Source organism: Natrix helvetica (genome assembly GCF_964273705.1).
Source record: "Natrix helvetica genome assembly, chromosome: 4".
NCBI lineage: Eukaryota > Metazoa > Chordata > Lepidosauria > Squamata > Natricidae > Natrix > Natrix helvetica.
Genome location: NC_138550.1, coordinates 40,201,852 through 40,229,674, shown reverse-complemented (window position 1 = coordinate 40,229,674; position 27,823 = coordinate 40,201,852). Strand labels below are relative to the sequence as shown.

Sequence of the window (27,823 nt, the reverse complement as noted above, 5' to 3'; positions counted from 1 at the left end):
AGCTTTTTCTAAGGCATTTTCTCAAAACATTAGCAACGAACACTTTACTACTGAAACTCTTTGAGTGCCAAAGATTATTGGGTGGTTAATGAATGGCATTTCCCCATTCCTCTTTAATTCCCTTTTGAATTCCAGTTGAAAATACAAGAAACCTCTCAAAAATGCTTTTCTGTCAGTTGATATGTTGGGATACTTATGGAAAATGTTACCTGAATATTTATTGAATATCACATTGCCAACATTTAACAACAGCTCTTGAAGTTTTGGTGGTGATCTTCATCCGTTGTATTTAGAGATGCCATAAACTTGCATCTTTCTGCATGTGATTGTAGGAAGTTATCACCTAGCCCTCTCCCAGAAAAATGAAATATCCTAGGAAATATTGAAAAGGCAGAATATTATATTTTCCTGGATGTGAAAAAGGGAGAAACACATTTTAAACACTAAATTCCTACAGCTTCCTGCCCATCCCCACTTTTGTCAATGGGCCATTAAGAAGGCCAAGCTAGTCCACTTTACATAATAAAGAGTTCTCCTCTTCAGCTGTGATGGGATTAAGGCAGGATAATAAGCCTTTACTCAACTGACCACATGGCATCTGAACTCAATCAAACCTGAATTCAAAACAGCCTAGAGGGTTGCCCCTGCATGGGCCCATGTGAGTCTGGCAACCAATCAGAATACATTTCTTACACAGGAACAGGAAACAGATAGGTGGGGCAGAACAGATTATAAAAATCCCTGCAAGCCCTTCTTCAGTCCTTCTCTTCCCTTCTCTTCTCCACCAACATTGAAGCATGTGATCACCTTTGCTGTTCAGGGCTCAGGCCATGTGGTCCTGTCCACCATTAAAACCATCTTTCCAAGCAGCTTCCATGTCTCCAGTGTCTTTTTCCCCACTTGGAGCCGAACCCAGAAGGACATTTCTCCCAACAATTGGCGACCCAGATGGGACTCCAAGCTAGCCTAACAAATGGATATGGCCCAGGTAAGCCTCCCATGCCGGCACAGACCCCATTGAGTCTGTGGGTGGACTTTATCTTGGCCTTAGCCATTTGGATCTAGGCTTTAAAGGGGTTTTGAGTTTGAGCTCAAAGGCTGCCTGGAAAGAAGGTGAGTACCTCTAAATTTTAATTCTCTAAAATTTAATTTTAAAGCATGGGAAATGTGTGTATGCCTGCCTGTGTGTGACTAGTGTGTGTGAAAATGGATGGAAAAGTGAATGGATTTTTTATTTTTTTGTTGTTGCTGCTGTTTTTGTCCTGTGAGAGAAAAAAAGCTAAAGCCCATAAGAAAGTTAGTGAGAAAAAGGGAGGTACGCATACCCGCTCCGACAGCACCCCTCCTGGGTCACTGTGCGGCTGGTCCTCCGGGTCTCTTTCCCCAAGACTTGAAACTGTAAGAAAAGTCCCTGCGTGAAAGGGCGCGAATCGAGAGAAGGTTCCCGCGGTGAGGAACGCGTCAAAAGTCCCTCCGAAGGGCACCCCCAGAAAAGTCCCTCCGAAGGGCACCAATAAGACCCTCCGAAGGGCAAACAGAGAAAGTCCTTTCAAAAGGGCGCGAAAGGTCCTCTAAGGACGCGAAAGTAAAGTGGGGAAATACGAAGTGGCAAACCCGGCTAGGACGAAGTGAACCCACATCTAAACGGGATCATGGGAAGCGGTAGCTCGAGGGTAGCCATGGAAACCCCCCTAGGGGAGTTGTTGGGGGCCTGGGACGAAAAGCAAATGCCCGTCCTGGCCGGAATGAAGAAAAAAAAGAGCAGATTGTAGAAAATGGGCTTTGCTGAAAGATGATACAGGAAAAAACTAATTTGGCTGAAAAGGTACTTAAAAGGAAATGGTGGGATTTCTTTTTTTTTTTTTTCTCTTGTCTGTCTCTTTCTCTGTCTTCTATGTAACCACGTGGTTTTTGTTTCTTAAGATTTGTGCCTTCCCCAATTTAACTGAAATTCATGGTGGGAATGATTTTGTTTTTCCCTCTTTGTCTGTGTGTGTGTATGTCTAAGTCTTTGTGCACCCTCAAGGTAATTGTAACTAAGGTGTCTCCAATCCAAAAGACAAGAATTTTAAAGTGTTCAAAGAAAGAAAGGAGTAAACTGGCAGAAATTGCCTTCGCTCAGTTTGTTGGGCCTAGAAAACTAACTGAAACTGGGAAGGGTCTTCACTTTGTGTCTGTTTTGGCCAGCAGAAACAGAGTAAAGATATATATTTTTTTCCTTCCTTCCTTGCCTATACCTTAAAGTAACAACCCAGGAAATGTTTGCAAGAAAAGTTTCATCCTTGCATTTATTGTGTGACTAAATGATTTTACCTGTTCATTTCTTTCCTGGAGCATGTGAATCCATACCCCATTTCTCATCTGTGATATCCCCATAATATCTGTTTATCTGCTGAGTAACTGATGCTTTTATTTTTCAAACTCTGCCTGCAAGCTATCTACCCCCCCCGCCCCTCCCTTACCTCTAATCCTCCAACAATGCCTTTTCTGTGGGGGAGGGAACCTTGTTCTCATGTCTTTCAGCCCTAGAAGATTGTACTCTTCAGGTGAGTATAGATTTTTTTTCCCTTTGGGGGGGAGGAGGAGAGTGTTGCCTTGTGTGTGCATGTATGAAATGAAGGAAATTCCTACTAAAGGTTTGCCTTCAACCTGAGTAAAAACCCTCTGCACATTTTTCTGACCAACCTACTCTATTAGTCCTAAAGTAAAAACCTGGCCTCCAGAAGGCAGTTTTGATTTAGATTTTGTCAACAAATTTGCTGATTTTCTGGCCACCATCAGATGAATCAAGGGCTTCACCCAGATGCAAACGATGTGTTAATGAAAGTCTCCATACATCTTGATCTTTAAAACTATGCCAGAAATTGCTGGGAGATCAAGATAGGGTTTGGATCTTTTAAAATATGCCAGCGTCTGCTGGGAGCGCCAACCTAGAACCCTGGCTGAATGCAAACAATGTGTGGACAAACATCTCTGTACATTGTTTCTATACATCTTGATATTTAAAAATGCCAGCGCGTGCTGGGATATCAAGATAGAATTTGGATCTTTAAAAATTAGCCAGCACAGCTGGCAGGTCCAAATTAGAAACGAACACACCAGGGCAGAGACAGGCATTAACTATCTAGTGCTTAAGGAGATAGAACAACGGTGGTAACTTCAAGCAAAAATAAGAAATTTAGCAGGTAATAAGGTAAAACCTGTCTGAATGGAAGACCTAGGTAATTGGATTTGATTAATTTGATGTAATGTCTGTTAAGAAATTCTTAGGTGTGCATCTATACACTGCTCTCTGAGTTTTCACATGCTTGGAGAACAAGCCACGCGTTCCCCAAGGAAAGATAGCCATCTGTCTGTCTGAAAGAAAATTGAAGATTTAAAGGGACAGGACCTCCCCCAGGCCTGAAAGTGTTTAATGGTATTTGTGCATGTATGTGTGTGTGCGTGTGATCATTTCCAGACCTGGAGGGAAGTTGAGATCCTTTAATAATAGAAAATGGAGCTCATTGGCTTATGTACAGCTCCCTGAAGTAATTGTAATAACTGCCTTGCATGAAGAAAGAATGAAATGGGATTTTTGTATGTGAAATTAATGATTGCAGTGCAAATGTGAGTATGTTGATGGTAAAGTTGGTATGAATGTAGTTTGATTCCCTTTCATATAAAGAAGCAGTCAGTTACAAGGTTGTTTAATGGTATGTGTGTGTATGCATGTGTGTTATCATTTCCAAACCTGAAGGGAGGGTGAGATCCTCTAATAAAAGAAAATGAAGCTTGGTGGCTTGTAAAAAAAAAAAAAAAAAGCTTCTTGAAATACCTATGATTGTTTGGCATGAGCAAGCATGAAGGTCTGATTGCAGTATGAATATGAGTATGTGTCCCCCATGCCCCAAGGAGTGATAAGTGAAGGGATCCAGAGAACCACGTGATTGCCTGTGTGAATTCCCCCCCCCCCAATCTTCCTTCTGGGTCATTCTTTGGAGGGAAGTATGAAAGGCGGGGAGAATGAGTGTCTGCTCATTTTTACCATGAGTGTGTGTATGAAACGCCCCAGTGATACCTGTGAATGCCTCTGGGCATTCCCTTCTTTCCCTCCTTCCTTTTGGGTCATTAAAGGCTGAAATTTTTTCTCCTCACTTTAACCACTTCCCCCCCCCTCTTCTGAGAAATTTGGAGTAAATGGGTGATCTGCTCCCGCTTACCTTTCACTATTGTGATCTTTTATCTGCATATAAAATTATGCAGTTACATTTCTTTGCTCTGAATACAATTTTGATTTTTTTTTTTCTTCTGGAAATTTTTGAGGTTTAAAATGCTTAATTAAACCTATAAAAAGGAATGATTTTGAGATATTTTGCTTACATTTGTAAATGTTTTAACATACTTAATGAGAATTTGCTTCCATCTGAATGAAATTTGACATTTTGGAGTGTTGACTCAAAGTACCTTTTTTTAATTGCAATTTTTTTAAAGCTGTTTTTCTTCCCTCCCTCTTTTACACCTGAGTGCATTTTTTTTAAACGCTTATGAGTCAAGGTGCTCTACCCTATGACATTTTATTTGTTTGTTTGTTTGCAACACAAGTTGTTGTCCCTCTTGGAAATTTACTCATCCTACTGCAAAGGTGTTTCAATCATACAGGCAGTGGGAATGTCATGTTCCATGAAATTTACATTGTCTGCCTCCTGAAATAATGTTTGGATTTCCACACTTGCACATAAGACTAAAGATATGTCTGTAAAGAACTGTATTCTTGGCCTCTCCTCTTTTTTTTACCTCAGAAACAAAGGACTGCTAGCTCAAACCATAACTCTCCAATTTGCTGCTGGTGATTGCCTCCTGATAAAACCTGACATGAGAAAAAAAACTTAGCCAAGCCTGGGACAGACTGCCAAGACTGACTGACCACTCTTACCAGCAAGCCAAGCCTAGTACCATCCAGCAGACATGAAAAAGGACTCTGAGATGAAGTAAAGACCAAAAGACTGTTCAATTCCCAGAAGATAGCTGTAAAACTACGGGGGAGGGTGAAAATTGTTTGAAAAAAGTTTTGTTTCTTTGCCTCCTTCACAGAAATTGTAAGGTCTTCTTTCCTGTCTCATTTATATTGTAATCAGTTTAATGTATTCATGTAAGAATTGTATTTGAGAATGGCTAGCACAGCAAGTTCCGAACACCTTAGATTTCTGGCTGGTGGGAGGGAAATTTTGTCCAAAATGTCTGTATTTTCTGTATTGTAGAAGCAGCTACACACACACACACACACACACACACACACAAAGAGAGAGGGAGAGAGAGAGGCTCCATTCAGAAACTATCTCCTCCACAAAGCTTTTCTTAGGTTGATTTTTTTCCCTGGGAAAAAAAAAAGCCTAAGCAGTGATATCTCCCTTTTAATCCCATGGGGGAGGGTCAGTTCCCCTCAGGCAATTCCCCCACTTGAAGAGTAGCAAAAAGGATCTTCAAAACTCAAACCCTGTGACTCAAAAATAAGTGATGCTGCCCAGTTGCCCAGTAAAGCAGGACATGTTGCACTGGTGGTCTCTGATAGGAGTCCCTGGGCTCATTGTGTGTAACTTTAAAAAAAAATACTAAATAGCTTGTATTGCACACTAGCTAAACTCAATTTGGCCTCACTAAAATAGGAGCCAGGGCAAGTTAAAGAAATCCCTTGGAAATGGGCAGCCTGTACTTCTTTAAAAGGAAGAATCCTTCAATGGCTGTGAAGTTTTTTTGGGACTTCTGCTTGCTTGTAGTCTGGAAGCTCACAGAAAGTGATATCAAACACCTGAAAATAATTGGCATGGTAAATTGGATATTGTAAATTTCTTTCCAGAAATTGTGCCCTGGTTGCTAAGACCTTCATGGTTGAAAGCTCTCTGGGAGCCACTGAAGGGATCCTTCTGCTGTCTCTTTCAATGCTTTTCCATCAGAAAAATTAAGTTTCCCTGATCTGACCAATTTTATCTTTTGTCAAAAACATGTGCGTTCCACTCACATTTTTTTGAAAAAAAAAGGAGGGATTGTAGGAAGTTATCACCTAGCCCTCTCCCAGAAAAATGAAATATCCTAGGAAATATTGAAAAGGCAGAATATTATATTTTCCTGGATGTGAAAAAGGGAGAAACACATTTTAAACACTAAATTCCTACAGCTTCCTGCCCATCCCCACTTTTGTCAATGGGCCATTAAGAAGGCCAAGCTAGTCCACTTTACATAATAAAGAGTTCTCCTCTTCAGCTGTGATGGGATTAAGGCAGGATAATAAGCCTTTACTCAACTGACCACATGGCATCTGAACTCAATCAAACCTGAATTCAAAACAGCCTAGAGGGTTGCCCCTGCATGGGCCCATGTGAGTCTGGCAACCAATCAGAATACATTTCTTACACAGGAACAGGAAACAGATAGGTGGGGCAGAACAGATTATAAAAATCCCTGCAAGCCCTTCTTCAGTCCTTCTCTTCCCTTCTCTTCTCCACCAACATTGAAGCATGTGATCACCTTTGCTGTTCAGGGCTCAGGCCATGTGGTCCTGTCCACCATTAAAACCATCTTTCCAAGCAGCTTCCATGTCTCCAGTGTCTTTTTCCCCACTTGGAGCCGAACCCAGAAGGACATTTCTCCCAACATGATGTAATGATGTTACGTAATTCAAAATATTTCTCTTGGATCTTGGCTATCTTAAATGTCTGTGCATAAATAATGCTACCTGGCTATTGAATTGCCACTTAATAAACTTACCAATATATGTGATAAACGTACCAATATATCTGATACTTATTTATTATTTCTGAATTTTATTTTCAGATTTCAATCTTGTAATGTTTAGAAAAATCAGCTTCTGAAATTTATTTTTATTTCTTGGAACATTGCAGTGAACTTTGACTGAGGACACTATATATTTATTGTGCTATGCAGCAGGTGCTATGCCTTTTTGGCAGGGTACCAATCAAGCTTTGCAACCATGCTGACTTTCACATTGGCTACCGGGAAACAAAGCTGTTGACTTCAACATAGCTGCAGATTCTTTTTTCACCATGGAGCACTAGCCTTTCCTTCTTTTCCTTCTTATTCATCCATTAACATTGTCTTCTTACTTATCTAAGAACTGAAAGAACCCAAGCTTCAATGTTTTGTGTTCTACTTTTACATTTTATTTGTAGGTTTTGAAGAAGCTGCAAATATGAGTCAAAATGGATATTAACATGTGGCCGTTTGGGTCTAAACCAGTTCTCTCTGGTAAAACATGTTGTGCAACGTAGGTTGCAAATTTTAAGAGAAGATTGACTTCACTCCCTTCTGCTTAAAGATAGTCCCGGAAAAATTGTGTTTGTAGATATTCTATCTCTGTGTTCCTTTTACATCTCACTTCTGCAGACTCGTGGGGGGAGGGGTGGTGGTGTAGTGGGGGTTGGCATTTAAAAATGGGAATACAAGGTTCGCATAGGAAAATAATAGCTTGTTGATCATAAGTGGAAAGATTTAAAAATGGCCAGCATGTTGAGTCCAGTGGAGTAGCTCACTTCTCCAGTCATCCCATGCAAACAGAGTCATAACTTTTTTTTAACACTAGTAGGTTACATTGGCTCTAGAATTAAATTATGTGAGAATGTTTTTGCTGTACTGCCTTTGTCTGTTTAAAAGTATTCTAGTGACAGGCAAAGGATAACCATCTGAAGTGACCTACATAGTTTACGAATAAACCACAGTTGTCTCTATGTTATATAAAAACTCTTTGCCAGGAGGGGCACAGTGGTAGATTTAAAGAAGTATTCTGTTGTAGCAAACTATATAATTATTTGGAAACATGTCCTCTCAGAAATAATTCTTATTAAGGCGAATTATTACTAAGCTTTATTTATTTATTTATTTATTTATTTATTTATTTATTTATTTATTATTTATTTATTTATTTATTTATTTATTTATTTATTTATTTATTTATTTATTTATTTATTTATTTATTTATTTCCAAGGATAACAGGGGTCTTAACTAGCAAGTTCAAAACTCATGGGAGAAAGCAGGGGCAAATCTCAGATATAAGTGATTCTTTCTAGTCATAACTATTTTAGTTCTATGAGTGTGCTTTATATATATATAAATATATATAAAATATAAAATATATTTATATAATATATAACTTTGGAAAAAGTGCAGAGAAGAGCAGCTAAGATGATTAAAGGCCTGGGGAGTAAAACCTATGAAGAACAGTTGCAGAAACTGGGTATGGCTAGTGTAGAGAAAAGAAGGAGTAGGAGTGACATGATAGCAGTAGTCCAATATTTGAGAGGCTGCCAAACAAGAAAGGATCAACTTATTTTCCAAAGCACCAGAAGGCAAGGGAACAAGCAGTGGATGGAAACTATTCAAGGAGAGAAACAATCTGGAATTAGAAACTTTCTAACAGTGGGAACAATTAACCAGTGGAACAGCTTGCCTTCAGAAGTCGTGGGTGCTGCTTTATCACTGGAGGTTTTTAAGAAAAGATTGGACAGCCACTTGTCTGACATTGTATAGGGCCTCCTCCTTGAGCAGGGGTCTAGAGTAGAATAGCTCCAAGGTCCCTTCCAACTCTATTCTGATTACTATTATTAATTATCTCCCAAACATCAATGATTCTACATATTTAAATTTATGTTGTATGCAGCTTTCAAGAAGCCCCAAAGCACATTACTCCTTCTAAACTAATTCAGCTTTAGCCTTCACTCAAATGTATCCTCATGAGAAAAATTCCAACTGCGACTGGACATTTATTTGGCCAAGTTCTATTTCTGAATTTGTAGTTGTCACAGGAATTCTTCACACAGTGTAAGGCTAGTCTACCCAGTCAGCCAGAGGTCACCCAAGCAAGTGGAGAAGAAATTCAATGGAAGCCTTTTTCTCAACAAGAAATATTGTTAACTATTCAAATGGTATAGATTGTTGGTGTTCAACTGAAAAGTGGTCAATTGTTTTTATCTTTGTAACTTCCTGCAGTTCGCAGATGTTTCCTGTAAATTGTTTGAGAGAAGCTGTGCAAGGCAGTCTTGCATTTGCTTTGTTTCTTGCCAGAACAAATTTGGTCTCTCGCAACTCTGTGCTTTTCTTTCAGGTAGAAAATCACTATCAATTTATGCCCATGTTAAAATAGTAGTTTTTATTTTCCCAGTTTGGTTATTGCATCTCGTTCCTGCAAGAATTGCAGATAATCCTACACAGTTCTTAGAAAGAAAATTTGATATATGAATTCCTAAAATCCCATGTCTAATATTAATATAATATTGAAAGAAAACTGTCATTAAAAAAGAGCTGCCATATTGAATTTCATTCATCCCAAGCAAATGAATTTACAGAATATTCTTGAATAGGGATTGATTATGTTCCTATTAAGCCCGTAATTGTCATTTGGCAAAAAGAGGCTTGCTTATCTCTACCCTCGGTCATTCTAAGAAGGCATTGATCCAGTGGTGAAATTCAAACTTTTTTACTACCGGTTCTGTAGGTGTGGCTTGGTGGGCGTGGCAGGGGAAGGATACTGCAGAATCCTCATTCCCTCCCCACTCCTGGGGCCAGTCAGAGGTGATATTTGCCGGTTCTCCAAACTACTCAAAATGTCCGCTACCGGTTCTCCAGAACCTGTCAGAACCTGCTGAATTTCACCCCTGCATTGATCCCTGACACATATTGCCTTTCTATTTACTGAATCAAGATTGATTTTAACCTAAACGTTGTCAGTTTGCAGATAATAAAAAAATATAAACCCTTAGATATCAGCTTTAAGAGTTGGAATCTCTATGTTGCTACAATTAAAGTAAATGCTGTTCATACTGTTTCTTATTTCACCTCTTCAAGAAAGAACTATAGGGAACCACAAAGAAAGTTTGTGCATTCTTAACTTCAGATATTTACAGCTATTTTTTGAAACCAGTAGAAGACTTGTAGAAAATGTAAGGTCAATGTAATTCTGCAGATTTTAGTAGCCTGCCCAGCGCCATAACATATCAGGGTAAGAGGGGAAATAAAGCAAGTTGCAAAAAAAAAAAAGCTGCTCATTGGAAAAAAGAGATTAGTGTAGCTAGAACTGCAGCCATTTGTTTACTTATCTCATAGCATGTGTTGTTTCTTGAGCAAGAGGCCTAGCTTGCTCCCATGCTTTCAATCAGAATAGACATTGTGGAATTTCCTTCTATGGAAATAATCAACAGGCCAAAACAAGCTTCACACACCCACTTCCTGAGTAATTTCTGCTGTGCTTGACTCCATACTTCAACTTGTGAAGAAAAAAGCAGTCTGAATAAAGGCTCGGATAATTCACTGCCTTCTTTATGCACACGGCTGATTCTTTGATATACCATCAACTTTATTTGCTTCTTCCTTTTAATTATTAGAGCACTTTCTGCTTTAAACTGAAATCATGTATTTGAGAACAATGAGAACTTGTTCTTTTTTCTATTCCTTCGCTTTTGGTAAAATATCTTACTTATTTTAGAAAGATAGTAACCCTAAAGGATCACCAAAAACTTAGTTCTAATAAAGGCAGAGTATTCTGTTTATCATAAGAACAAGTTACTTTCTTAAGAGTATCTCCCACCTGAAATCACAAATGCAACTGGATGAACCATTTCTTCTGTAATAGTAGTAATTGTTGTTGTAAATTAAATGTAAGAACCATTACTATGATTATCAGCATGGGTGGACTTACAGTATGATGCTAATTGGTTGTTACAGCAGAGTGAGCAGTTGTTTGTTCATTGCTAATATTAGACATTGTAGTACAATTATGATAATTTAAACCTATTCTGTATGGCTCTTAAGCTAGCTGTTTAAGCATCATTCCAAAAGAGACATGGATCACCAGAAAGAACAAAATTGCACAGAGTTGCAAAACATTTTAAATTACACATCTACGGGTTTAGAAATATTGGCTGTAATTTAGATACATCTCACCACTGTGGGAACATTAGAATAGAATAGAATAGAATAGAATAGAATTCTTTATTGGCCAAGTGTGATTGGACACACACAAGGAATTTGTCTTTGGTGCATATGCTCTCAGTGTACATAAGCAGAATAAAATACATTCATCAAGAATAAAAAGATACAACACTTAGTGATAGTCAATGTTACTAATAAGCTATCAATTCACACTAGTAAACAAATAAAAGAATATAAATTGAAAGATACAAGCAAGATGGTTATAGTCATAAGTGGGAAGCTATAGATAATAGGAAAGAAGAGAAGTATAATAGTAATACAGTCTTAGTGAATTATTTGACAGTGTTGTGGGAATTAGTTGTTAAGTAGAGTGATGACATTTGGGAAAAAACTGTCCTGGTGTCTAGTTGTTCTGGTGTGCAGTGCCCTATAGCTATGATGGCGAACTTATGGCATGCATGCCACAGGTGGCACGCAGAGCCATATTTGCCGGCACGGCAGCCCTAAGCTCCAGTAAAATATCTTACATACTTGCATACTGTGTGCACTGGCCAGCTGATTTTCGGCCTTCCGGAGGTCCAGGGAAGGACATTTTCATCCCCCCCAAGCTTCAGGAAAGCCTCTGAAGCCTAGAGAGGACGAAAAACAGTCCCAACGGGCCAACCAGAAGTTCATTGCCAAACCGGAAGTTCATTGCCGAACTTTCGGTTGGCCCATTGGGCCTGTTTTTCATCCTTACCAGGCTCCGGAGGCTTTCTTGAAGCCTAAGAAGAGCAAAAAGAACCTGGGAAGGGCAAAAATCTCCTCCCCTGTGCGGGGGTTGCTCATGCATTCAGAGGGGGGGGTCACACTAAACGTCTCACCAGTCCAAGTGCAGTCCAAAGTGTCTTCTTTGTTTCTTTCTCCAGCACCTACTTACAAATAAATTCATTTTTCCTCTTAAAATAATATCAACAGCAACAACAATGCTATTATCTTGCCAACCAAATTTACTGTAATGGAATAAGCTAGTAAGTAGATTTGGGCAAAGAGTTGTCAGGTTAAAAAAATAACATTTAAACCAATATTCATGACAGATGCATTCATACGAGATATTAGAAATAATTTCCTAATACCATTTATTATTCCCTAAAATAGTTAACTATTTGAATATATTATTTCTTTAAATGTTCAAGTAGTAAAACAAAACATGAGATGATTTGGTCTTCAAGATAAGTGCTACATAGCACTAAGGCTTTTGTTTGAACAGTAAAAGTTTTAGCTTTACTTACTTTTTACCCTTCTATTTGTTGACTGAGAAACATTTTGTTTCTGGGTTTCTTTCAGGACAAACCGTCAGAGACCAAGATGGTGGTGGAAAAGTCCACAGCTCCATCTGTGGCCCAACTAGCAGGAAAATTTCAACAGCAATCATCAAATTCTGGCAAGGAGGTAGGGATAATGCAACTACAAAGGGAAGCTCAATTTGCTCATGGGACATCCCCCGTGTATATATTCAGATTTGAGCATTCCTTAAAGAATCAATATTGCATATGTTCTTTTCATATCTATCTCTCTTCTCTTTATTTTTCATAAGTTTTCCTCTGTTTTCAGGTCCCAGCTCCTAAACCAGCACGCAGAAAACCACCTTGTTCTCTTCCCCTCCACACAAATAAGATGGAGCTAGGACAGAATGGTGAGCTAGTAAGTATTAATATTTTAAGGAAATTGAATTGTACTTCTTTTATAAGACATGTTAATAAGAACTCTAAAACTGGTGCTGCAATTGCTGTAGAGGTGTTTGGAATTGTACATGGTAGTGATTTCCTTACATCATGGAGCATGATTCTATTTCACCAAGTTCTGCTACTACGGAATTCTTGCTTGCCTCCTGATAGCCTGCAAATATGCCTGCATGTTACTAAAAGAAACCACTCTATTGATTATCATGTTCCAGGAAGAATTGGGCTTCCAGCAAATGATTAATCCATGTAAACAAAAGCAGGCATTGCTATACACTTACCATATATGATTATGAGACTGATCGTATATATGGTTACTACTAAAATGAGCATCAACCTCTTTAGATAACTTTACATTTTCTAATTAAAGATCAACATGGATGTAAAATCCAAAAGCAAATATCTCCAAAATATAGCTTACATCTTCCTAAACAAAGCAGGTATGAGTACATAAATATCTTTTAAAAAACGACTAACATTGAATCATGAGAATAAGATGTTTAATAGTAGGACACGACAAAAGCACCGAATATCCATGAAATAGATAATTTATTTGTGGATGATAGGAGGAGTTGAAGCAAATAAAGGGTACGGCTATCGAACAAAGTAAGCAGTGTCACCTGTTTTTCCTCTTTCTGATACCACATTCTCTCTCTTTTCTTCTCATAATTCCTCTCTAAACAACCTGTTTCCTGTGGCTTGGGGTATATCAAGAAAGAGGCAGATATATTTACAGAGATATAAATTTGTCAAGAGCTTTTTTCTAATTAACCCCAGTACTTCAGGTTTCCCCTGTCTGCTTCTTATTACATATATACAATATATACTCATTATACCATTTTGTTTCAGGGTAAATAATGTAGTTTTGCATTCTTTGCATTCTGTCTTCATACATTTCCTTTTTGTGATTAATTACCATGACTTCCAATTGCCATATGCAGATACAGTCTACACACATACAGTACATTAGAAAGTCACATAGCCATAGTAACCTTAAATGTTTTATCATTTTTCCACGTGCATCATTTATATCTTGTCATTTCAGTTTAGGTTTAGGTTTAGGTTTATTTGGATTTATATGCCGCCCTTCTCCAAAAGGACTCAGGGCGGCGTACAACATTAAAAACACACATCACAAAAGTTAAAAAAAGATTAAACCCATTTCCAAAAAGACCAACCGATTTTTTTTAAAAGAAACAATACATTTAAAATAAATTAACATTAACATTAACAGGCCAGGCCGGCTTGCTGGAAAAGCCAACTTTTTAGGGCGCGTCAGAAGGACCGGAGGTCAGGGATTATGCGGAGCTCCGGGGGCAGCTCATTCCAGAGGGAAGGCGCTCCCACAGAGAAGGCTTTCCCCCTGGGGGTCACCAGCCGACACTGCTTGGCCGACGGCACCCTGAGGAGGCCAACTCTATGGGATTGTACTTCAGTGCATCTCTTACTTGCTTTCCATTCATTTTCTTTTAGATAGCAACAATTATAGTGCCCTCTTTAATTTCATTTTTTATATACAAACCTATAAAATATACCTTACAACATTTCTCCATTTCAAATAATCTCAAATTATATCACACCTTGGTGACTCCTTGTTTAGCCCTTTCTTTGTGTCTACTTTCCATTAATTCTACTGGGAGATTAATCTAGTTTCTACTAGATTACTTCAGTAACCCCATTACATTGTATTAAATGATAGGTATATCAATGGCAGCAGTGTTAGTAATAGCTCACAACTAATCTAGGTACTCTCCAAATGTGTGGATGTCAGTTTCCAGAATCCATAAGTCTCCCATGGAAAATGCTGAGAAACATAGGAGTTGTAATCTAGACATCTGAAAAATGCTATAATTGCAGAAGGTTGTTGTGATTTAAGTAGTATATTTCTATTCAGTGACCCTGCCATCTGAATAACATCACACCTGTCCACGGTGGCAGCGCTAATAACATTCATATGTTGTCTTAGAAGTTATAGTCAGGTAATAAGCTCTGCATTACCATTTATTTATTTTATCAATTTCAACCACAAACTCAAAGGTTTATAATTAAAAAGTCAGGACAATGAATAAAAGAACAAGAATGCATAAGAGGCCTAAAGACAGACATTAAAAAATCCTCCATCCAAAAGGGGATTCACCATCAACCTCTCCCAATACCTCATTTCATCCCATATAAGAAGTCAATAAAAATTGGAGAAGGGTAGCCTAGCAATGATGGCAATAGGAATTCCCATCCTTTTAAGTTAGTTATCCCTTTAATGTATATTCATTGTGAGGTCAGATATCTAGCACGAATATGACAGTACTGGTCCTGATAAAACCCTACAATCCTAATACCATCTATTGTGTCATTTATTATTATTATATTTATATCTAACATATGCACATCTTTCTTTTGTGGAATATAGTCCTTTCCAAGGAGGGTTCCTCAAGGGCACTTGTATTGATAATAATAATTTCCTAGAGACTTTTTATACTTAAGGATAAAAAAAAAGTAATAATTAGAAATGAATCAATTGAACAACAAAGATTTTTGGCAAGTAATAAAGGTGGCTCTTTCAACCAACTCTGTTTCTTATTTCTCTTTTTACAGAAACCATCCCCAAATGCTCCTCGTCCTATAAGGATAAAGCCCAAAAGTTCTCCTCTCATTGAAAAAATGCAGGTAAGATCTGATTGCATCACTGCTCCTCTCCTAATGTTTTTAAAACATTAATAGTTAAAACATTTGGAAACTCTAATTGCTGATGTCATGCAGGAATTTCTTTTTTGAAAAGACAGAACGATTGTGACAATATGGAATGTAAGAAGTATGAACAGAGCTCAACACAATGAAAATGAAATACATGGACTACACATTGACAAAAAAACGGAGTCTTTTTGTCTTAAAAAACATTAAGAGTTAGGTGACAAATTACGCAAACCACAAATGGAATGCTCCACCGCCCCGAGTCCCTTTTGGGAGAGGGGGCGGTCTAGAAGTGCAAATAAATAAATAAATAAATAAAATTGAGTGAAATTTGTTTGTTTGTTTATTGGATTTATATGCCACCCTTCTCCCAAAGGACTCAGGGCGGCGTACAACATTAAAAAAAAACATATTACAAAAGTTAAAAAAGAAATTAGATAGAGTATCCAAAAACAAAATTTCAGAATATCATAATGCTGACTACTACTCAGAACAAAAAAAATCCCAGAAAGACAGTGTTTGTATACAATGTAGTCAAATACAGAATAATATCAATTAGACTTCATGGACAGCTCTTTAATAAAATGGTTATTCGGATTTAACTCCAACCATTGAGGCAGGAAGAGAATTGATGAGTTTTATGGTTAAATTCAACATGAAATCATCAGCTGGAAAAGTAAAAAGGAAAAATGTAGTTCAACTTCAAATTGATTTTTAAAGGATGCCAGTAAAAATAGAAGTACGGTAATATATTGAAATTCTATGCAGTACAAATGCCCCTATCCAACATGGTGAGACAGACTAGCTCCAAGTTAGTGGACAAGTGAGAAAAGATTGCATATTCTCTCTGCATTTGTTCAGCTGTATGCCGAGAGAAGCTAATCAAGTTTCCTTCCAATAATTGGATTGGTTGGAATTGGAAACAATTATTGGATGGAAACGAATCAAGGACAGAAGTTAACTAAGGAGAAAATTCCTAACAGTGAGGACAATCAACCAGTGGAACAAATTACCTTTGGAAGTTGTGGGTGCCCCATCATTGGATGCTATTAAGAAATGACTAGAAAGCCATTTGTCAGACTTAGTATAGTCTCCTGCTTGAGCAGGGCGCTGGAGTACATGACTTCCAAAGTCCCTTCCAACATTGTTATGTTATTCTGTCATAATTTATATTAGGACTGTCTTAGTGGTGGGTTCCAGATCCTGTTGCAACCAGTACGGTACAATGGGGCCCAGCGTCCACCATATGAACGTGCGCAGCGCGTGCACACATGCACACAGCATGCACATGCGTTCTACCTTCCAGCGCCGCCTCCGTGATGCTCCAGCTGCTTGGCGGAACGTCACGCAGTCACTGTATGTGCCATGCGCATGTGCAGAAGTGCCAAAGAGTTCAAATACACGAAAGGACAACAGGCGGGCAGGTGGGCCCTCCAGAGCACCATACCAGAACAGTACCCAGTGCTCTGGGCAGGCACCAGTATGCCTGTGCCAGGGCGTACCGCCTGCAACCCACCACTGGACTGTCTCACAATACTGGAAATAGAGAATTTAAGATAATCTTGAATATAAAGAATTAAAACTGTTGATATTATGGCCATCTTCACCCTTTCTTTGATACCAAGCCACTGTTGATATATTTTCTTGGCTGAGATACTAGAAAATCTATAAGGCTTCAGCCAACATACAAAAATAGTGTCTACATTCAGCTGTTTTGGAAAGGCAGCTATTTCCACCGCTGCTCTTCCCCAAATTATTTGTTGACATAGTCACCATTAGATACATCAGTTGGTGAAACAGATATCTTAAGCACAAGAGCTCCCTCTTGTGATTATATTACAACAGCCATGTTTTCTAAAATACTGCCTGCTAATAGGCCATCCTAGAAATCATATATGAAAAAATTAACAAGATATTGACAGAGGTGGGTTGCTGCCGGTTTGGCCCAGATCAGGGAAACTGGTAGTAGTGGCAGCCGGAGGCTCCCTCCACCCGCCCGGACACTTCTGCCCGTGCAAGCGTGCCCGAACCGGTAATAAAAAAATTAGCAACCTACCTCTGGATATTGAAATGTATTTCTAACTTAATAGGATGCAAAAATTCACTCTGATTTGGAATGTGAATGAGGACAAATTCATGGGGAGCATCAATAAAGCATTACCATGTGCAATAAATAATAAAACATTTATTTTCACAGCCATATCTTCCAAAGTACCAAATTTGATTTCTTTTTTTCCCATTTCAAGTTTTCCTATCCAAAAACCAGTGCTCGGTATTCACTGAGAATCCATATTCCTAAATGGTCTATCTTCATAAAATTATGGAAAGCTTTGAAGAGACCTTGGAGACCAATCTCCTGCCCGCTGCAGAATTCCCCATTATAGCATCTATAATAAATGGTCATCCAGCCTCTCTTTAAACACACCCAGTAATGGACTCCTCAACACATTATGATTTCATTGTTGAATAGCAGTTAACAATAGGATATGCTTCCTGATGTCCAATTGAAGTTTATTTCCTCTGTAATTTCAGCCCATTGTTTATTGTCCTGTCTTCTGAAGAATTCTGAACTATTCTGCCTTGTCTTCTAATTTCTCTTGAACATGACATTATACGTCTGTTTATATTAACTAAAATTGCTCTTGCTTTTGCGGGAATTGTATCACATTCTTGGCTCACGTTTACCTTGTGTTTCCCCAAAATACTAAGATCCCTTTTTACATGTGCCATTGCCAATATGGTCTCCCCATACTAAATTTCACATCTATGAATTTATATGCTGGAAAAAAAATATTTATTTCGTTGAAATTAATCTTGCTAGATTTTGCCATTGTTTTTTGCTTATCAGGTTCTTCCTGAATCATGATATTGTCCCGCTTACCCTGCCATGTGTGACATTTGCAAATTCGATAATCCTATTCTTTAAACCATCATTTAAATTATTTATAAATATGCTAAATACCACAGAGCCCAGATATTTCTTCCAGCTTGACATTAAGATATTGATGTTCTTGTTGACTGTGATCATTCAATTAGTTCTATCATCTAATGATAGTCTAGCCCAGGGATGTCAAACTCACGTTGCCATGGTGGCATCACGTGACATATTGGGACTTCCCCACCCCCCTTCGCTAAACTGAGCATGGGCATGGCAAGCGCATAACACATCTGGCCTGCAGGCCGGGAGTTTGACAGCCCTGGTCTAGTCAATTTCATTTTTTAATACCTTCTCTCCTAGAAACTCATGAGAGACTTATTAAATGCCTTGCTGAACTCAGAGTTAATCTGTGAACAACCAGCGACGTCATTCTATTTTAAAAAATCATGGTTTTGCATGACTTGTCCTTGATAAACACATCTTGGCATTATTCGCTAAATGCTCACAAGCCAACTGTTTGATAACGTGTTTCAGAGGTTTGCCTGGGCCTTTATGACTCTCCTGTGAAGATATAAAATATGTTCATCTTTCTCAAGTCCTCTGACACTCTGTCCTCCAAATTGCCAAGAATTTAGAGATGAAGCTCCAAAATAATTCCTACAAGATTCTTCAAGACTCTTAGATGTAATAAGTATGGGTCCTGTAGAGTTAAACTCATTTATTATAGTTAGGTGGGTATTTTTTTAAACTTACTACAAGCCATTTCGTGTGCCGGGTTTAAACATAGTTCTCCTTTGAAGATTGTAACATGTAATTGTAACATTGAAGTAAAGTCAGAAATGTCAAGTTCTGCCTCTTTCCAAAGTTTGCTACTATTCTATTTCACCAAGCAGTAGCCTTTCCCCTTCCCCTCCTTCTTGGCAAACTAATCTTTTAGCATCCCTTGCAAACCTAAGTTCCTCTCTGACTTTCTTTACTGGTATGCCTGTTTAGCTCTCATGTCTCAATTGCCATTTTATAAACATATCCCTTTTAATTCTCAGCTTCATCAAAAATTTACTATGCATTCACTATTATTTCATAAACTATCTCATATTTTTTCTCACTTTAGAATGGTGGTAACTGTACATCCAATATCTTATTTTTTAAGAAATTTCTAACTCTCTTAAAGTTGCTAAGACTCAACAATGATTTAATGTTACATATCACTCAATCAAATTTCCTGTATTCCCTTAGACTTGACAATTTTTGTCTGTTTGAATCCTATTAAGCACTTGGGAAAGTTTATTAAAACTGAATATTCTAAAATCTGATATGTATGTACAATTCTGCCCCAATTTCTCTATTTGTAGTATCTTAAAGCGGAGGAAATATGCTATGTTCCCACTGCTTTTACCTCTTCAGCCAGTAGTTTTTTTTATTTATTAGAATAAGAAGAGCCAACTCTCCTGTTTCTCCTTTAAGAAACACATGAAAGACAAGAAACAAAATCAGGAAGACAACAAATGGTTTTTGGGCACTGTATAGTCTTGGCTGAGTTGGTTTTCTAACAGATGTCTTCATAGTTGAAGCCCAAATGTTCTTAAATCTGCATTGTCCAGATCTCTTGCCTGGCCCTGCTGGTTACAATAATCCTATAGTAAAAGCTTTTCCTCTCCCCCTCCCTCTTTTATTTTTGTATTCTTACCTATGCTCTCAATTAAACATTCATATTCAAACTCTGGGATCTTAATACATGTGTCTACTTTCTTCACATATAATGCCAATTCTTCATCTGGCATATTATAGTAAATAACATTATATTTGTTAATCTTTGTATTTCACTCATGCATTCTATCTTGCCAGAATCCATCCATCGTCATCCATCCTTCCTTCCTTCCTTCCTTCCTTCCTTCCTTCCTTCCTTCCTTCCTTCCTTCCTTCCTTCCTTCTCATAAACTGCCTATTTCAAATGCATGACTCCGGTTGACTAACAATTAAAAGAAAGATAAAATATTTATTATGTACAGCAGCCAAGATAAATTTAACACAACATGATTAATTGATTAGCACATGATTAACACAACCATGATTGTTCTCCATACTCTCTGCAATTGTGTAGAAACACATGTATTCGCTTAGTTTATCTATCCAGACCTAATATATCGGATGCCTCTGTATCTCACATACTCCTCCCAGTTGAATTTCCAGGACTTGGAGTTGCACTATTTTTAGAGTTTTCGTCTCCTTCCTCCAAAGGACTCAGTTTAAAGCCCTCTGAATCTGCTTTGCATGACATCCTCTAAAAACAATTTTCTCATTTTTTGTGAGATGCGGCCTACCTTTTGCAGAAATTGTTTGTTTTGGAAATACAACCCATTATCTTGTAATCCAAATAGTTCCTATTGGACCATCTGCGTTGTTAGTAGTTCATTTCAGTATTCTTCCGTCTTCCCAAGTCATATCCTTCAACAGGAAGGAGTGAAAAAATACCATCTCTTTCACTTTCCTATCCAACACTTCATAATCCTTTGCTGCTCCACCATTGCCTGTTTAACTGTGTAATTTGTTCCCTTGTGAATCAACAAAAAGGAATGTGTCAACAGGTGTCCAGTCTTTGAAAGCTTTTCATCACATTCTAAATGTGTGCCCTAGGAAGGCAGCATATTTTTCTGAGTGCATTATTCAGCCAACATATTGTGTCTTCTCAGCAAGGAGACTCCAATCACCACCCCCACTACTTCCTGTTCTTCAGGACAGAAGTGGGAATTCTTCCTTTATGGACAGACAATATTGTCTTCTTCCTCAGGTTTCCTGAGGTTTGGCTGTTGCTGTTTTTCCAACAATATGAACAGGGACAAAGATTAGGGAATTGCAATTTATCATTATGGAATTGCAATTTATTTTTATGGAATTGCATCATGCTCCTCCATTTCTCTGGCCTCTTTATCTCCTAAATTCCAGGAGGTTTCTTGGTAATGCAGCCCATGTACAAGTGCTTCCCATCTCTGTTCCAAAAATGCTGAGGCTTCTCCCATCATAATTTGCTATTAATTTGAGGATGAAGGAGGATTACTGTCCTCTTGTATGGCTATTATAGTTTTTAACTCACAACTGCATTTGGTCAATATCCATAAACGAGGAATCCATCACAATGTTACATCAGATTGCTATGTCATGTGAACTATTGCTGAGAAGGGGCTCTTTCCCTTCCAGACCTCTTTGATCAATTATATCTCTCATCCTCAACTGCTGCCCCAACTCTACATTCCACTTAGGCCTGCATTCAAAAGAGGACATTGCAAAACAGCTTCCTTTTTTGTAAGGCTCACACAGCTGCTTTGAAAGCTAGTCTCTGTTGTTTGGATATGGGACAATATAGGTCAGAGATGGCATTCAGCAGGTTCTAACCAGTTCTGGAGAACCGGTAGCAGAAATTTTGAGTAGTTCAAAGAACTGGTAAATACCACCTCTGACTGGCCCTGCCCCCATCTATTCTCTGCCTCCCAGCTGAGTCCCGGCTGATCGGGAAAAAATGGGGATTTTGCAGAAACCTTCCCCTGGAGTGGGGAGGGAATGGAGATTTTACAATATCCTTCCCCTGCCATGCCTAAGCCACACCCACCAAACCATGCCACGCCCACCAAGCCACACCCACAGAACTAGTAGTAAAAAAAATTGAATCTCACCACTGATATAGGTGCTATGTAAATGTGCTTTTGGAAGCTTCTCAGAACATTTTGAATAGTCTTATATCCAGTATTCTTGACTGTTAATAGAACATCTGCTCAGAATCTTGGTTTATGTCTTCTTTGGTTTTTGTGTATGTCATTTTATTTATTAGGAGAGAGGGTTGTTCTTCCATAATTGAACATCTGATGGCACCCTTGAGCCAGGGGTGGGTTCTGGCAGGCACTACTGCCGGTTCGCTCGTTTGCGTGCTATGCATGTGTGTGCTTGATGCGCGCTATGCGCACATGCGCAGTACAATTAAAATTGTTCTGTGCATGCAGGGAACTGAAAAACAAGATGGTGGCGCCTATGGTGCCACCTGGAGAACCAGTTTGGGGGGGGGGTCAGGCCTGGGTTGTTGCCAATTCCAGTGACACAGGCGGCCAAACCACTACCGGTTTGGCCTAATCGGTCCGAACAGGTAGGAATCCACCACTGCCCTAAGCACATCTCCACCTCCAATTATGCCCTTTAATAGGGAACTATTCATTTAATAGGGAACTATAGAGGGTCTGTAATAATTCCTTGGCAGTTCAGAGATGAACAGATCAATAATAATACCTCAACTCCATAGACTACATCTTTTTTCTCATATTTCCCCCTTTCCTATTTTTTTCTCCCACAGAGCTGGATACTGTTAGGGATGTAACCCTAGTCTTGGCTTGGCAATGTATATAAGCCATGATTGTAACAAATGTGTTACTTTAAATGCTAGAGAGATGTAATTGGATGCTAATTGCTTTAAGCAGCCATATATGGAGGAAGGAACTATTACAGCTCTCCTCCTCCCCCTCTGGCTACTGATGTTCCTGATTGTTCCTGACTGTTACTGTATGAGCTTTGCATTGGAGAGAAGACCGTGTATTGGATGGTGGCTAGTCTGTAACTAAGTTGCCTGTCTACATGGTGAATTGTGAGTTGAGCAACTGTAACTTCAACAAGGTGTAAATAGACTGTATATACTTCAAGACTGCTTATAGTCTGTTTGGAGACTATTTATCCTATTTTTGTTACCCAAGTAAAGCTATTCTTTGTTTTACATTTGGTGGCTGTGAGTGACTATTCAACGGCTTATTCGTTACTACATTCCGCTGCTGAACTCTAGTCTCCTAACAGGGATAGACTTAACAGATACTATTTTATATTTTCTACCGAGCCATTGCTTAAACATTGTTGGCTCATTTTTTAAATATTTTATTTTATTTTATTCAGGAGGTGAACATGATTAACCCCTCCCCACAAAATAAAGTTGATAGCAGTTCTGAAGCTCCATGTTCACCCCTGAATGCTGTTTACTTCTTAATAGATGCTGGCAAAGGTACTGCAATTATTCCAGAAAAAAGATATACAGTACAATATGTCATTCCTTGGCAGATAGCCTTATTAAGCATTTAGGAATCTCTCTCTCTGTTTCACTAATATTAGGTGTGCTCCATAAACTGACTTCAGCAATAGATAAAGTGAGTAATATTAAGGCAAAATTTCAAATATTGGGAAGAAAATGAAAGTACTTATTTATGATTCACTCGTTTTCTTTACAGGCCAATTTGGCACTTGCTCCAACTTCTATGCTGCCAGGAGTTTCTCCTAAAAGCCCTGGACTAAAGGCAATGGTGTCTCCTTTTAACAGTCCACCTGTCACCCCTGTCAGCCCAAAGACTTATTCAAGTATTCCTGATGAATTTCCAGTTAGTTTTGAACAACCACCAGAAGGCACTCATCTTCAGTTTTATAATAAGGTAAGATATAGGCTGGTCACCATAATATTGATAATTCAAAGATGAAAAGGAAAGGAAGAAGTCAGGGGGTAAGGAGGTCTCTCAAACTGTTGTACCCTACGCTAAAAACATGAATATGAAATAAAATGAGTCAATAAACAGCTGTAGCAGTTTTCAAAAAGACCACAAAGAATTTTCATCAATTGAAGTAATTGAGTAATTATTTTTAAAGAAAAATGTCAAGGTCATTTGACTGGAATATTAATTTTATTTGTTGAATTTTATAACAGCACTGTGATAAGTACATTGCATAGTTTTTTTAAAAGGTCTCTTGAAGTACATGTGATGTTCCCAGTATAAAGAAGCTTCCTGAATTCTGTCCTAAGAACCTTTTTAAGAGAAGGAAATGTTAGAATATCATTTTTTTTATTGTTAGGCAAATTATAGCCATATAGAACAACGTTCCTCAGATTTGAATATGTGGATTTCCCATTTAGCTTAATGTACATATGATTGTGAGACTGAAATTTCTTTAAATGTACCACTTCCTTTAACTTGCTATCATTACATGAATCAATATATACCGGTACTTGCAACACTAACAGATTTTCTTCTTTTGTTCACTTTTCTCCCCAGCTCCTATTGCTAACCATCTAGCTTTCCTTGGGGTTCCATTCAGATGATCTAATTTTATTTTTGGTGACTCCCTACACTCACTAGCCTTCCATACCTGATAGTCCTACATAGATTCCTCTATTCTTAAGCATCTCTAAATGACTTGTCTGTGGCTTGTCTTTTGACTACCTGAAACTGATATTGGATTTTAATCTATCTGCTCCTTTATGCATGCTTACTTTGATGAATGATGCTACAGATGATCTTTCTATTTAAACTCCAGATTGGCCAAAGTAATCAAATCTCTAGATTCATGACAATATCAACTGCATGGATGGAACAAAATAAGATAAGCTTTAAGTAAAGGAGAGTAGGTCTGAAATTATTGATTTCTTAAAGAAATATATATATATTTCATATAGGAAAGTATTGGCCTTTGGGTCACATCCTTTTCTCCCTTTATCAGTAATACCATATCTCAGTTCATTTACTGTTTCCACTCTTCCACCCAAAACCATTGTTTTGGTGAATGAATATAGAAAATTCTGGAGCTTCTGCCCGATGTTTGTGTTTTAAAAATAATTAATTTTAAAATCTGGCAGATTTTAAATAGCCACATTTATCATCATCATAAAGTTGGTGATCTACACATTGAAAGTGACCAGAAGATCATATTTCTTATCCACAAAAACCACATTGGCCAAAGTAATTGTAACATGCTAGTTGGCACTGAAAAAATAGAATACTATTTCACTTTTTTGCTAAGTAACAATCCTATGTTCTTCGGTGTGAAAGAAATGGTAATGCCAAAATTGAATCTTATGAAGAATAACTAAGAGTGCAGGAATGAATGCAGTTCTGTTGGTTGTTTTTAATGATGTCTGGTCTGGGTCATGTTCTTATTTCAATCACAGCTTTATCCACTTTCAGGTAAGGACACGAGGATCAATAAAGCGGAGACCTCCATCTAGAAGGTTTCGAAAATCACAGTCAGAATATGGAGATGACCTAGATTTAGGAGGGACAGTTTTACCTCAGGAAAATGGTTCCCAAACTGAGGAGAAGGAGGAAGTGGATGTATTTATGGACAAGAATAAATCCTCACCTGCCCCTGTGGGTGGTACAGACCATCAGAAGAAACAAAATCAAGTAGCTTCTAATGAAAAATTGCCATCAGATCTACAATCTAGTGGAACAGAGAAAGAAGTGGATGCAGAAAACGTAACAAAATTCAAAGAGAGCCAGGAAAACAAGACACAGAAGAATCTTTCAGAGGAGAGGCCAAGTAAGACTGTGAACAATGAGAAAGAGAAGAAAGCAGATACTGATACTGCAGAAGATACCAAAAGAAAACCACAGAACTGTAATGCTTCCAACATGAAAAACACTTATAAAGAAAAGAGGGAGGAAAAAATAAATGAAAGTGAAGATTCACATCATCAATCAAGCATACAAGATACTGGGACTTCACAACCTACTGCAAATATGAAACTATTCTGAACTCCAGGATATGGTGCTAATATAATTACTAAGCAAATGATAAATGGAAAGCCAATTTATTAGAGTTCCTATTACAATACTAAAGAAATAAACTATTTCTTTAAAGAAGACACCAAAGAAACCTGAATTATTACTTTCTGCTGGAAATTCGTAAGCTTTTGTTGAGACAAATCAGAACATCTGTGATGGAAAGCAGCCTTACCAAGTTCCTTAAGTTTTTCAAACTTGGGGATAGGCCAAAAGCATGTTTTGGAGATTGTCTATTGAATTTTAATAGTTGCTGAGTGTTTTTTTTAATGGAAAGGACTATAATCCATATTAATTACACTTTCTGATTAAAGTTGACATTTCCAAACCATTTCTGGCCTGTGAGCTATGATTATACTGCATACATATCCATTATACAGTCAGCTCAGAAGCACCAAAACTCAGTTTCTTCTGATTTGCTTAGTGGCTGTGGAATAATTTGTATATGTGACAAAGAAACAAAACAAAGCAAAACAAAACACTGATTTTCTACAACATTTCATATTTTTTGAGATTTTCTGAGTTTGCTATTAAGCACAGGAGTAAGTTATGGCTGGATTCAGCATAATAGTAGATAGATTCAGCCACAAGATTGCTAAGCCATTGTGATAAATAGGCCATGGCTTATGGTTTAGCATGTGAAAACTCAGTTAAATGACTTATTTAGCAAAGAATAGTGAAACCATAGCTTGACATGATACATATATTAAATTTGTGGATATTTTTATACATGAATGTTACATTAAGTTTAAACTACTTGTGCTATTTATCTAAGTCCTTTGGTTATTGTTCATATTTTTTTAAAAGGAAAAGAGTTACTTACAATATACATGACAGATCTTCCTGATGTCTTTTAAAAATCTATTACTGAATTGGCAAGCAATAACATCTTTCAATTTCATTGTCAAAATAACCTGCATATTGAAAAGTCTGCTATTCTTTTTAAGAAGCCAGTTATAGCAATTGCTTAAGTAGACATTTCCAATTATTTTAGGAAGTAGGAATAGAATAGAACTAAAAATAGAAAGCACCAAACCATGCCCACATTAGATAGATCTGTTTTAGAAATACAACTCCTAGTCAAACATGGGATGGGACATTATAAGTAATAATGGCTGAAATATCAAATGGGGAGAAAACATATAATCAAATTAGGAAGCAACAAGCTGAATACATCTATATTTGCTGTTCAACTATGCGTTGCTGAACTTCATACAGTTCTGCTTGGGTTGACTGAAGAATGAAAGCATACACCTATCAGTATGAATAAAATAAGCGTAACTGTTTGAAAGGACTTATGCCTAGGTCTACAAATATTGCTTATACATTATAGGTATCACTGACAAGTGAACACGGTTCACGGCAGTTATTTTGCACATTGTGCTGGTCAGCTATAGAATAGATCTACATCTTAGTGATCTAAAGAGAGCATAGCATCATTTTCTGAATGGAGAGAAAATCAGGCACTGCAGCTAGCAGCAAGATTTAAGAAATAATTTTCCCAAACTGTGATTTGCAGATGTTCTTTTAAAAAACAGAATGGCTACTGGCTAAAGGAGCCAGACAATTTTTGTTTGTTTTCTTCACATGGCTAAAGTCTCAGTATTATCACAGTGCATGGTGCTGATCTCAGAAGATCGCACACTGTAGACTATCATCTCTTCCAAAAAGCTATCTTCAAAGCAAAAATATGAAGTAGTTTCAAAAATAATCATAACATTTCACGAAATAATATGGTATATTAAACAATTTTGCAATTGAAGATGCCCGTTTACCGTATACTAAATGGCCAGTTTAATTCTGTGAATTTCTCAAGTAGGCATGAAGGAGATAATGGATTCTTGTTGATTGTGTAATTAAGCTGGTATGTACTGCTTTCTGGTTGCCATAGATAATAGTAATTTTATATAAATATTTATGTAATCTGTGCACCATGCCATTCTGCAAAATGAATTTTCTTATGTAATTTTGATTGGTGTAAAATGTGTTTGTTAAACCTAAAAGCTATTGTGCATTCATTTATTATTTGATTCAGACAGCTAACATT

General features: G+C 37.7%; 1 protein-coding gene across 3 annotated transcripts in view; it reads left to right on the top strand.

The window, feature by feature from the left end:
* Window positions 1-26,107, top strand: part of RCSD1 (RCSD domain containing 1) — a 39,357-nt gene extending 13,250 nt beyond the window's left edge. For 2 of the 3 annotated variants that reach the window (XM_081951682.1, XM_081951681.1), the window contains exons 2-6: window positions 12,245-12,349; window positions 12,512-12,601; window positions 15,232-15,303; window positions 23,458-23,655; window positions 25,180-26,107. In XM_081951682.1, coding sequence (XP_081807808.1) covers window positions 12,266-12,349; window positions 12,512-12,601; window positions 15,232-15,303; window positions 23,458-23,655; window positions 25,180-25,749 — 1,014 coding nt within the window. In that variant the 5' untranslated portion in view covers window positions 12,245-12,265 and the 3' untranslated portion in view covers window positions 25,750-26,107. Of the gene's footprint in view, window positions 1-12,244; window positions 12,350-12,511; window positions 12,602-15,231; window positions 15,304-23,122; window positions 23,235-23,341; window positions 23,377-23,457; window positions 23,656-25,179 lie in introns of those variants that run through there. The other variant, XM_081951683.1, reaches the window with a different exon arrangement.
* Window positions 26,108-27,823: the final 1,716 nt, after the last annotated feature.